Source organism: Netta rufina (assembly GCF_964035555.1).
Source record: "Netta rufina genome assembly, chromosome: 10".
Classification (NCBI taxonomy): domain Eukaryota; kingdom Metazoa; phylum Chordata; class Aves; order Anseriformes; family Anatidae; genus Netta; species Netta rufina.
This window is the reverse complement of record NC_140133.1, coordinates 13,591,361-13,603,495: the sequence shown is the minus strand read 5'-3', so window position 1 is coordinate 13,603,495 and position 12,135 is coordinate 13,591,361. Positions and strand designations below refer to the sequence as shown.

At 43.0% G+C, this 12,135-nt stretch overlaps 1 protein-coding gene across 1 annotated transcript in view; it reads right to left on the bottom strand.

Moving 5' to 3' along the window:
• The window catches only part of SETD5 (SET domain containing 5), a 60,374-nt gene that overhangs the window by 18,069 nt on the left and 30,170 nt on the right, over window positions 1–12,135 (bottom strand). The window contains 8 exon segments of the mRNA XM_084292907.1: window positions 883–1,125; window positions 2,706–3,026; window positions 3,868–4,131; window positions 6,220–6,300; window positions 6,517–6,763; window positions 7,049–7,158; window positions 7,583–7,700; window positions 8,010–8,158. Coding sequence (XP_084149033.1) covers window positions 883–1,125; window positions 2,706–3,026; window positions 3,868–4,131; window positions 6,220–6,300; window positions 6,517–6,763; window positions 7,049–7,158; window positions 7,583–7,700; window positions 8,010–8,158 — 1,533 coding nt within the window.

The following is a 12,135-nucleotide window of genomic DNA, read 5'->3' as shown; positions in this document are numbered from 1 at the left end:
TGCAAGACAACAAATTGGCCAGAGACGGAACAGCAAGGTCCAAACCAACTCTTTTGAAAAACTCCTTAAAAAGGTGGCAAAGAAACTAGGACATTGTGCCTGACTTTGAAAGCTACCAAGACTGTGAGACAGAAAGGATTTCCATAAAGCTGCTCTCGGGTAATTATACAGAAACTGGAAAAGCCTCTGAGCAAAGCTGACAGGTGACTGGCAAGATGGATTCAGATAGAAATCTGACTCAGTAAACTAACCTCAACTACTGTTTGCCTGTGGACGGGTAAATGCCAGCATTTGCTGGCCACACACCATCTCTGGAGGAATGAAGTCCTCAGCTGGACTCAGTTCAGGCTTCCTGCAGGGCCACAAATAGCTGTTGTAGACAGACAGTCTGTGATCCCAAACAAAGAGCTGTGGGCTTGCTCTTGTGAACAGCCTTTGCAAAACAACACTGGCTCTCCAAAGAGAACAGATCCCGACTGAGACGCTGTATTCCCGAGGTGTTTTTGCAAAGCTGACCTATCCCTACAATGCCAATCATCCTCTGTGAAAGCAGTGACAAAACACATTCTAAGGGCAACAATTAAACCCCTCAAATCATGTACGCTGGATAATAAACAGCCACCACAGGGGTGAAAATACAGGTTTCAAAGAAGGGAGTCACAGATCAGTTCTACCACAGTAAAAAGCAAGGATGAAGACTGGGCCCTGGCTAGGCAAGGGTCAGCAGTTGCAGTCTGAAGACCTCCTCAAGTGGCCAGGCAAGGCCAGCTCAGCAGGAATACATGGAAATAGGCTCACAGAAAACACGACAGCTTTATGAGGGTGCCAGTAAGAGCATGATGAGTATACAGCCCCCAAAAGTTAGGACGTGATCAAACATACCTTTTTACAGGAGCTGTAAATTCCATCCAACAGAAAGGGCCTTCGACGTCTCTCGGGGTTGAAAGGTGAACCAAAACGAATGTAGTGTTTAGGCGTGGTACAAATCAGCGGGGAGTGGATGAGACCCGGCAACATGTTCAGAGTTGTTGCCAAAACTGTCGGGTCTGTAGTAATGCGCAGAGGGCATTCAATGGGGCACTCCTGCTTTTCTGCCTTGTCATTCAGCCATTCAGTAACAAGATACTGAGGGAGAAAACACACACGTCAGTGCGACTAGCACAGGTGAAGAAGAAAGGTGAGATGGCACAAAGGCACGTAAATGAAGCTGTGCTTAGGTCAGCCCATATGCTAAAACCTCCTTACTCCTCAACAGGAAGGAATGCAGCCACGACCTCCTGCATCAGTCCCGATTCACATCTATTGCAGGCACTGAGTCAGGTGATCCTGTTTTATAGAAGCAGCTCAATCTTATGCTCCATTAATATTATTAGAAGGCTCTCCCAGAACTTGATCGTCTTGTTCTAAAACCCGTCTCTAAGCTGCAAGCCTAAATGTATTCATGGCTAGTTTATTTATGCCCCGTACGTGCCAGCTGTCTACTAGCTTCTGCAATTTCTGCTCCTTTCCCTTAGAAGTTTCTCCAGCTTGCACATTATAGTCTGCAGTCACATTCCCTCTTGGTCTTCAATTCTAAGCTAAAAGCTAACCGCTTCTACCTTGTTCTAAACAAATACCCTCCCAGCCTGCCATCCCACTCATCCCAAAAAGATACCACCACTGATTCCCATACCCAGCACACTGTTATGCCATTCCAAACTTACTTTGAAATTCCACCCAACATTTACTACATAATGACTCAATTTTTCTCTCCTCATTCTCTTGTTGGCATATACAAGAGAACCTTTGTTTTACTATCCTTTACAAGTTGCAACACCCCAGTTATTTCCGGTGGCTTTTTTTTTTCTCCTTACCATGGATATTACACCAGAATGGCACTGGTGATATTACTCAGGCCAGTGATTTGAAAGTTGCTACTATTTCAGACCTCTCTCTCCAATGGCTCCCAACTTGTTCTAATGAACATCCTTTCCTTTGGGCTCCAAAGCTAATGCTCTTTTCCACTATCAGCATCTAATCTTTAAATGCTGGCTACCCCATCAGATTTGTTATAACCACCTTTGCAAGCTGCAGCCAAAAGCTCTTCCTAGCTCACTACACATAGGTGCAAACCCACCAGCTCTCTCCATCGTTCTATTAGTAAGCACCCTGTTTTCTTGCAGAAACAAAAAACAGCTTGTTCTCCTCACTATGCCCTTTCCCAGACATCACTCATCTCTAATTGCCCTCAATACCAGTACTTAAAAGCAGTACTTAAACTGCATTTTGCTTTCCTCACCCAGGGTTCACCCTCCATCACCCAACTCCTTATGACACCAAGCCCTTCTCTCCCAGGACTCCTCAAGCTGCAGCGCTTTCCTCCCCACATATACAAAGGTGAATAATTTGTCTCTTTATAGCCTTTTTGCTGTACCCAACAGCGAGACCCTTCCTATTGCACCTCTGCCACCCTGTTGGTATCCAAGTTCTATGCTGATTTACTGTACTGACCAGGCAATTTCTTTTTGATCTTTCTTTCTACAGTGCTGAACAGCCAGACTCTGACACGTGGTGAGAGCTCTTAGACACTATAAGAGAAATAATAAAGCAAACCTTAGATCAGGTCATGCATGTTAAAGAACTGCTTCACCTGAGCCAACTTCTCCCCAGTGACTACACAAAACCTCTTTTTCCTCTCTCCAGTTTGAGCACTTGACCATACTTACCTTTTTAGTTTTGGGGTACTTCACTGCAGCCCGATTAGACTGAGATCCCGCAGCCATGATAACAGTTGGGTCAGATCCCACCAACTGTCTGCCTTCTCCTGGACCTTCTACGTTGCTGGTATCTGTTGTGGTTACCAAGCTGGCAGTGCTTCCTTCCTCTGGGACAGCCTGTACAAGTTCAGCTTGCTGGGAACTGGCTTGTTTCTGCCTTCTCAGTCTTTGTGCTGAACTGGTCCGGTATCGAGAGAAGCGACTTTTTGGTCGGGGCCTGGAGGGTTTTGCTGGAGCGGGCTTAGTAACTGTTTTTTCTGGGACAGCATCCTACAACATAAATTGTCATTAGTCCAAGCACCATCATGAGTCTTCCTTTTCTCTGCTTATAGGATTAAGGCCCAAGATTTATTTATTGACATTTTCCAACCCACAAAATCTGGTTGGACCCTATTTGTATGGGCTCATAAGATGGCTTTGGGGACCTTATCATTTTATCTGCTGTGCTCTTAAGGCATCAGTCAGAACATTTGTCTTAAGTAAGACAGCAGCAGGAAGCAACTTGCTATTTGTCTCAAGGTAACTATGCTCATTCCTGATCTGAGCCGACATGCATCGTTCTAGGCAAGTATCTGGGCTCTGCCATATAATGAGGATACATGCAATGAAAACAGGCCAAAAAAAAAACCACAAAACTCCTCAATTACTGTAGCTATACCTCCAACTTAAGGTCATATCAGTACAGAAGGGGTACAGCCTACTATATGGGGCCCACTGGGTGAAGGAGCTGAGCTTAATCCACCCAGAGAACAAGGACACCCAAGAGCAGCCTTTCTACATCCAAACTGAGGCCATCAAGAAAATGCAGCCAGGCTCTTTGCAGCAGTGCAGGGTTGGAAGATGAGACAATGCACATACATTCAAATACATATAAGACAAGTTTTTCACCATGAGAACAGTCCTGAACTGAAGAGGCTTCCCAGAGAGGCTGTGCAATCTTTGTCCTTGGAGGTATTAAAGACAAAACAGGGTAAAACTCTGGCCAACCTTGTCTAACCTCACAGCCATGCTGCCTAAAGCAGAATGCCCAAATTTTCTCCCAACCCAAACAATCAGACATGCTGCGTATGAGCTCGGTACAAGCAATTAAACAGTTCCATTTTCATCTTACCGCTACTTGTGAAGACCGTCGTGTGTTCACCCCAGTACTGCTGGTACTGTTAGAAATGTTTGGAGCAGCAGCACTCAGTGCTGAACTTCCGTCCTCCGTTTCGGGAGTCTCTGTTTTTACTTCCTCGAGGTCAGGAGCCTCAGAATTGACACTGAGTTCAGCGTCGGTGCTGTTCCGGTCTGACGGCTGCTCTCGTCTCCTCTTCCTCTTTTCCAAGTTTTCAAACATGTGCATGATGGCTTCTACCTTCCTCTCTTCCCGGGACTAGAACATGTAAAAGGAAATTTAAGTTATCACTGTAAATAATGCACGTAGAGAAAAGGATGCAAGAGCAGAGATGGGATGCAGCACAGTTGGGAGAATGACTGCCAAACAGCAGTGACACAAGAGCCAGATAGGGGACAGAAGGAAACTGTGTTGTTTTTTTTTTTTAACTGAATTTTTCAACATGGCAAATTTCCCAGAATACCAACAACATAATCATGTGTTCATAGAGTAACTAGAAGAACTAACATTGTTTTTAAATAGGCCCACTTAGATACTACTGAGTTGTATTTATAAAATAGCCACAAGGAAACATATAATTTTGAAGAACTAAAATCCTTGAAGAAGAATAAGGAGAGTGAAAAGGTGACCTGAAAACAAATGGAGCTACTTGCTAATGAACAAGCATTAGAAATAAACATAAGCCAGAGGCAACAGAAGTAAGTGGATCAGTAATTTGCAGCAAATATAACACCACCGTGCAAACTGTCAGGAGATCACCCAGCTCAAAAATAAAAGCTTTTGTCCAAGCAGCTTACACAGTGGATAATAATAACAGAACATGAGAGGCAGAGAGGAAAAAGAAGGTATTTATTAGGTAAACAAATGACAGGAAATCTTATCATCTAGCTGTGTCAGAAATAATTGTTAATTACGCATATAAAAGGCCCAGTACAATAATGCTGCAGTGACTGGCAGACAAGCTGAATCAAGTCAGTTTTAAGGGGTGGGATGAGGTGCCTTCTAGGAATTCTCATGGGGGGGATAAGCGTCTTAAAGCACACAGCAATACTCAATCACGGCAGCCTGGCCATTACAGTTTGTTCCAAAAAATACTCAGCACACAGAAAAACAGATTTTAAAAATTGTGGAAACTACAGATACAGGTATTTACCCAGTGCCAAATATAGAAAACAATCTCATTAAAGGAGATTAACTGGTGACACACATACAGCAACGGGGCTGACAAGCTCGTGGGAAACTAACACTTCGCTTTGAGAGATTTCTTGAACTATACTGTCCCAGAAAGAGACCAACTTCCTTGCATTAAAAATAAAATATTCCCTCCAGGGTTACGGTCAGTGTGACGGAAGACTACTTTTATTCAAATTCCAGCAGAAACAAACTGCTTTATCTTGCCCCTTCTAAGAAATCCATGAGATAATCCAAAGATATCCGTTAGACAGCCCTGGGCTCTGCAATTTGCTGTACTACCTTAACAATTAAAGCATTCTCAGGAAATTTCCACACAGAAGATCCTCTCTCTGATCAGAAAAAGTGCAATGGTTAGGGTATTTGGTGAACAAAGGAAAGGCTCCTAGCTCTGATACATTTGCTGCCTGGTAGAAGGACGGAAGCACTTTTTCTTCACTGCCTTTTTTTTTTTTAATATTAAAAAATAAAAATAATAGTCCCTTCTCAGCTTTCTTATATTCTATGTTATCAAAGACCCAAGAGCACTAAAAGATTTTGATTAAGACAACAAGGACAATTTGGGAACACAATGGAATTTCCTAATAAAGAATATAGGAATTTTTCCTGATGTGCCAATAGGGCTGCTGGTAGCCTACTCCTCTTACCAAGTTTTGCCACTTTATCCTACACCCTTCCCTCATGGCAACGTGTCTGCACAACCATTTCGTCAACCCATATGTGGAACAGATACAGGTTAACAAACCTAACCCAGCAAAGTGGGTCAAGGTTCTGGATCATCATACGGCTCCATAAATTCTTGTGCTGGTAAAATGAAGGGCACTACAGGCACATAAGGGTGCAATTACCTTTTTTGAACCTGGTGCTGATTGTCTTCTTAAAGGTATGCGTTAGGCTATAAAACAGCCCTGAAACTAACAGTTAAACCTTTCAACCAGGAAAGGAATCTGTCCTGCACCTTCTCATCTGCAGTGGCCCAACATAAATCTCCTCTGTGGAGTCAAACCCTCCCCCCCCCCCCCTTTTTTTAAATTGAATTACTGATGTCCACTGACAGCTGGAATTTGTGCTGAAACAAGTGAAATGACCAACCGGACCTGTTGGTCACTACATGAAGCAAGTCCTAAGGGGAATGATAAACAGAGAGGTACTTGCCCGTCGGCTGTGGACCAAGGCTCCCTGTTCGTCTACAGACTCCTCTTTCTCCCCTTCTTGTTTCTCCTCTTTATCTGCCACCTAAAAGAAAAGGCCAGAATTACTATGGCAAACAAACAACGATACTGTTTTACAGTTTTCAAGATTCTTATGGTAAAATAAGGTGCTAAGGGTTTAAAAAAGTGAAGGGTTTAAAAAACTACTGCAGTTTCTGTTCTGAGGACACCAGTGCTGCAGTGGTTCAGATTGCACAACACCGAACAACAACAAAAAATGACGAAGTATCTGGTGTTTTACCTCATTGTCACTGACTGCCGCAGGTCCCTCTGGAACTTCCTCTGTTTGTTGACTGCTGTTCTCATCCGATGCAATGCCCTGCTGTTCCATTTCTAGTTCCTTTCGACGGGCTTTCCGCCGGCGTGTTTCTGCCCCAATCAGCGTGCCTAAAACAGGTGGAGGTAGGTGTTCTGCAGCATTTGGGCTACGTTTCTGCACAGGGCAATTCCGGTTCCCCTTGTGACACGCACAGTCCACTTTATAGTTGCTGCTCCAAAACACAAACATAATTCGTGTCACTCTTCATTTCTCAACCCTTGTACAGAGACATTCAATGCATCTCCTACTAAACATCTCACCACGTGCCAAAGCAAGGACAGCAGGCTACCTTATGGCCTCTATTGTAGAATATGCCAGCAGAACTGGACAGAATAGCCGGAAAATGCAATTCAGTAGAAAACGGAGCAAAATGTAGAATGCGAGGAAAGGGCTGGAGGAAGATGTCCAGTCCAGGAGGGCAGTGGAGAGCTCCTGGGCGAGGTGAAGGACTCACCAGATGTTGTACTCATAGTCAAAGGCGATGGTAACCTCTGTGTCCTTGGCAATGGTGGCAACAGCATAGATGCACAGGTGGATCATCCCATCAGCAATCACATGACGAACCTTGTTGAACAAAGCAGAGAGAAACTAACATCTCCACAAGTTGCACTTCTTATTTCCAAGAGGGAAGGCTCCTTCTGTAAAGTAGCTCTTATCTACCACATGAATAATTATCCTAAAAATCTCCACAGGGAAAAGCCTGTTTCACTGCTCTTATCCTGAGCTTTTGCTCTTACACTTCCTACCACCTGCTTACCCTATCATTCTGCAGCCAGAGGAAAGCCATGAAAGAAACATTTCCCTTCAGAAAAACTCATTCCCAACCTTTTTCTGATCTCCTGTTCCAAGTATGAACCATCAAACAAGCAAGAGATGCAGAGAATTTACTCTTTTTACTGCATTCTAAGTTTGAATATTCATCAAGAGAATGCAATAAATTTATCTAAAACTTATCTGCAATTATGGTGATGGTGAAGAGAGAATTTACCTCTGCATTTGGAGTGCAGGAACGCCTGATGAACCTGGCATCATTACCAAAGGTGCGGGCATCAACACACATTTCAACGCCATTGAACTTGGAGTAGAACAGCACAAAGGGATATGGCCTGGAGAAGTAACAGAACGTCTCAATCCCAAAATACCCAATTCCCACGGCAGTTATAACAGGAAACAGTGCTTCCATCAGTACTACTGCTCTGGAGGCTTATGCATTTCCATGAGCAGAGTTGAACAGATTTACTTCAGAGGGTTTTGGTCCGTAAGCAGAGCATCAAGCTGAGGCTGTGTATTTGAATTTACTTTTTTACGGGTGGCACAGCTGACAAGGGCCCTGTAAGCGTGCATTATCCCATGGAGACGCTAGTCTCCCTGTGCCATGATGCTCTCTCATACTAATCAATTCATAGTACTCTTACTTTTTGAAGAAATGCCCATTGACCTCGAATTGCTGTCGTAACATAACCTTCCCTCGATACTCAATTATAAGGGTATCTAGTGCCAAGTCTCTCGCTGCCCTCAGGATCTTCCGGTGCTTCTGGACCCGAGTCACCCTTCCCAGCTGCAGCTGTAACAAAAACCAGAACAAAATATGAGCGCTAAAACCTAAGGCCTGTAATTCACGGAGAATATCTTGCCTGCATGAAAATAAAAATTAATCTAGTAGCAACACCCAGGAACTCTGCACATACACCCAGTGAATATATTGTTTATCCTGTAACAGTTTAGCAATAACCAATGACCTTGATAATACTTATCAAGAACAAAGAGTATTCATTCCTTTCCTTCAACAGTAAGTCTCACAAACCCATCAGACCAAGCGTTTTAGTCTTGCAGCTAGGAGGTATAACCAGACCTGTCAGTTGCTGCTAATAGGGAACTGCTCTGCAATTATGGCCACTTTAACAGCCAGAATAACTCAAATCTTCCCTAAATTGTGGGTTGTCACACACTCAGAGGAAAAACAGAAGCCTTTCCTTCTGCAGGGGATGGTAATTCTAGCTAATAAGCCAAAGACTTGAGCTGTCAATTTCCATCTCCATCCAGAATCTTCTCTTCATCTTCCTGTTCAACCAGTGCTGGGGATTTTTATTTTTTTTTAAACCATGAAGAAATACATTTTTAAGCAGATATTGACAGTTTGCTGAATCTCCTTCATGTTCAAGCCTATTACGATGGATTTTCACAAGATGTCTTGACAGTATGAAACCACACTCTTCTTTAAGCACAGACATGCAAAAAAAGAGGTTTTATGGCATAATGGAGGGGATATTATAAGCACTGCAACACAGAAAAGATTTCTTCCATAAAAACAAAGTATTTTTCCTGCTTAACAGGTTGAATCTCTCTGCACAAAAAAATTGGGAAATTCTGCAAATTAAGTGAAGATGGCTGACTGCCTCACCACAAGAGCTGTGCCTGCTCCTTCCTAAGCATGCTATTCACTGTTCATAAGGACAGTTTTCGATACTTTTCCGGGCTGAATTGAGGCATAAGTGTTCTTGCTTCAGCAATAATGACATTCATCTATCTAATTAGAAGTAAAACACATGATTTTGTTAAAAGAAAGCTCCCAAGTTTTCTTGATGAAGCCCTCTAGCTGGGAACAGCTACTGAGCAATCTGTTCATCTGGATAAAAATCCCACTGGCTTAAGAAAGGGCTCTATTAGGACAACGGCAGAATGACGACATTCTAACCTCATAAAAATAAAGTTAATGCCCTAAGGCAGTACTCAGTACGGAGAAGCAAATGAAACCCTCCATACTGGCCGTGTTGAGAGCATCGAACCACAGACTTTACCCTTCTCTTTTGTTAAAATCTTACATGTGTTCTGAATAAATGTCTTTGAGAGGAAGGAAGCTTTCATTGTTTTAATACATTATACTGCAGATCTTGGAGCAGCCAGTAAATTAAGATCTATTAGTCGACTTCTCTCAGGTTCAGGATAAAAATAGCTTTATAAAAATATTCATTTGAAACCTATACAGATGGAGTAATGGTCTTGCTATTCCAGATCTCCTCGTAGAGATATATCCAGCACTACATTTATCATGCCTACAGGGTGTATCTCTTGCAAACAATTCTATGCCACTGTATCTGCAGGCAATTGGAAAAACCTGAATGTATTAGAGACTCTGAGAAGCCCTGCACGGTGTCATATCCTGGATCCTGACAGGAGCACACAGAGCATTCCCAAGTCCAGAGAAAACCATTAAGCTGGCATAAAAAAGACCCATAAGATTTTACGACCAAGAAGTCACACTGCTAGCCCTGATTTGCGATCAACAGCCTCGTGACATGAGTGAAAGATAAGATGGTTTGCATTGCTGAGAACAGTAGCATTCTGTGGCCAAATCGTTTTAAGAACACTGGATCCACTTTGCATTATCCAACTGTAGCAGTAGAGTAAACAAATGGAACCAGATTTGCTAGCGTGTGACGGAAGGAGATAAGGAAGAAGTACCTGAAGGTTGCAGATAAACTAGAACCGAGACACAGCCTGCCTCCTGTCCAACAGCTTTGTTCCTATACCACCCCTAGTTCCTTATCGAAGGTGGCTCTATGCAGGAGGGACAGACCAGATGCCCTGCAGTGTTCACTTTGGACCTAAATTATTCTACAACTCTACCAATTTCTCTTAGAGTCTTTCAGAAAATTGAATAGCAACTGGGAGCCTTCATTCCTGCCTTTGGCCCATGACTGATTTGTGCTACCCGTCACCTGATGCTGGAAAACAGCCTGGAGCACACAAGTGGGATGAGGTAGGGTGCTGGAAGGAAAAAGAAAGCCCACAGAGGAAAGAGAATCGCTGCATCTGTAGAACTTCACAATTATCTGACTTTGGTACGACACGAATGATCTCACAGCATTTCTGATAAGATCCTAGCTCAGCTTGTTTTTCGATCTCTGAATTTAGAAATATGAAAAGGATTAGCTGCCATGCTTTCATGTGTGAAAAGAACAAATGACTTCATTCACGTCACAGGCTAGGGATTGCTGACTGGTAATCAGACAAAACTGTTCTGATATTTTTGCAGAGCAACATCTGCATAATACTCAGTGGCTTTACTTTCTAAAGGCTCTTCACTTCAGTATGTGAAGTCAATCAGGGGTTTGAGCTCCAGTCAGCAATTATCAGAAGCAACAAAGGGCAAATACTGACCCTGGGTTTGCTCTGGCAACAGCAGGCAGAAAAGTGCTTCAGCATGTTCAAACTATCAACCATCTGATCCCTGAGTTGTTTTTACTCATAACACCACACAGCCTCAGGTTTGCACAAGTTTCCCTTTGCATCTTTTGGACACGTGAGAATTGGCTTGTCCAGATCACTCCACCGATCAAAATCCCATATCCTGCATCAAACTTCTTAACGCACCTCTTCCTACTCCTAGTTTGGGGAAGATTCTCTCCCCCCCTCCCTCCTTTTTTTTTCTCCTCCCTGAGAGTACATGGGCTACATTTGCTTCATTGTTTACCCAAGCTAAATGAACTGAGAGAGCACACAAGGCATGTATGACATTTTATTTTTACTCCTTTCCAGTTTCTCCAGAGTCTTTATGGCCAAGCACAGCAGCCATGATACCCATCTCCTACACACAGCTGCTATCTGCACATTGACATCACCACCTTACTTTGTTTTTGTTTTTGTTTTTCCCTAAAATACCTATTTCCTCATCACCCAAAAATAAGCTATTTTCATATCCAGTAGTGACATTTAGTTAGATGACAACTGGTGCAAACTGAGGAACCTTCTCAGTTTACCTAACAGAGACGAGACAAATGAGTAGAACAAAAATATAAAGCACAGGATGAGAGACCATGTACTTCTGGTCACTCCACACCTGTGAAAGCCATCTGCTGAGCAGAGAAAAGAAGGATGTAATGGTTGAGAAGCAGCAGCAGCCCAGGATAGCCACCTGAATCTTCCTCAGTATCCAAGATATTACATAGCCACCAAGTCCCTTTGTACTTTCCTGGCATGTGGAATGACAGCTACCTATACACAGCTTGTACAGAGTAACTTGTACAGAGTAACTTCAGCTCCCTGAGCTCCCTGTAAAGGTTTTGCAACTTTATCTTTTTGTTTCTTTGGAATATATTGCATTTGTAGTCTTCTGATTTGCAATGCGGGTCGCTTTTCCCTGTGGGAAAATCTACATCTGTATAGGGGAGGGAGAGGGCAAGAGAGCATGACAAGAACAAACACATTTATGTATGGTGTCTTTTATAATCATTTGTCCTGCTGTACTCTGTGAAAGTGACCAAAAAAATACCCAGCCTGTTTTATTATTTGTTTCAGGGCTTTTCCTAAAATTCATGTGAAGGAGATGGCTGACTTTACCTTTAAGACTCAGAAAATATTAAAACTTCAAGAGAAGCAGAATGTTTCCCTCCCTGTACTTCCTCACAGTTGTTCCATTTAGCAAGACCACTCACACAGCCATGTAGAAAGGTTACACCTCCTCCCCCCAAGTTTTATTACTGTAGAACTAGGGGCAAGACTGGAAGGAAGTTGGGTGCAAAGTCCTCATTCTGCACTCTC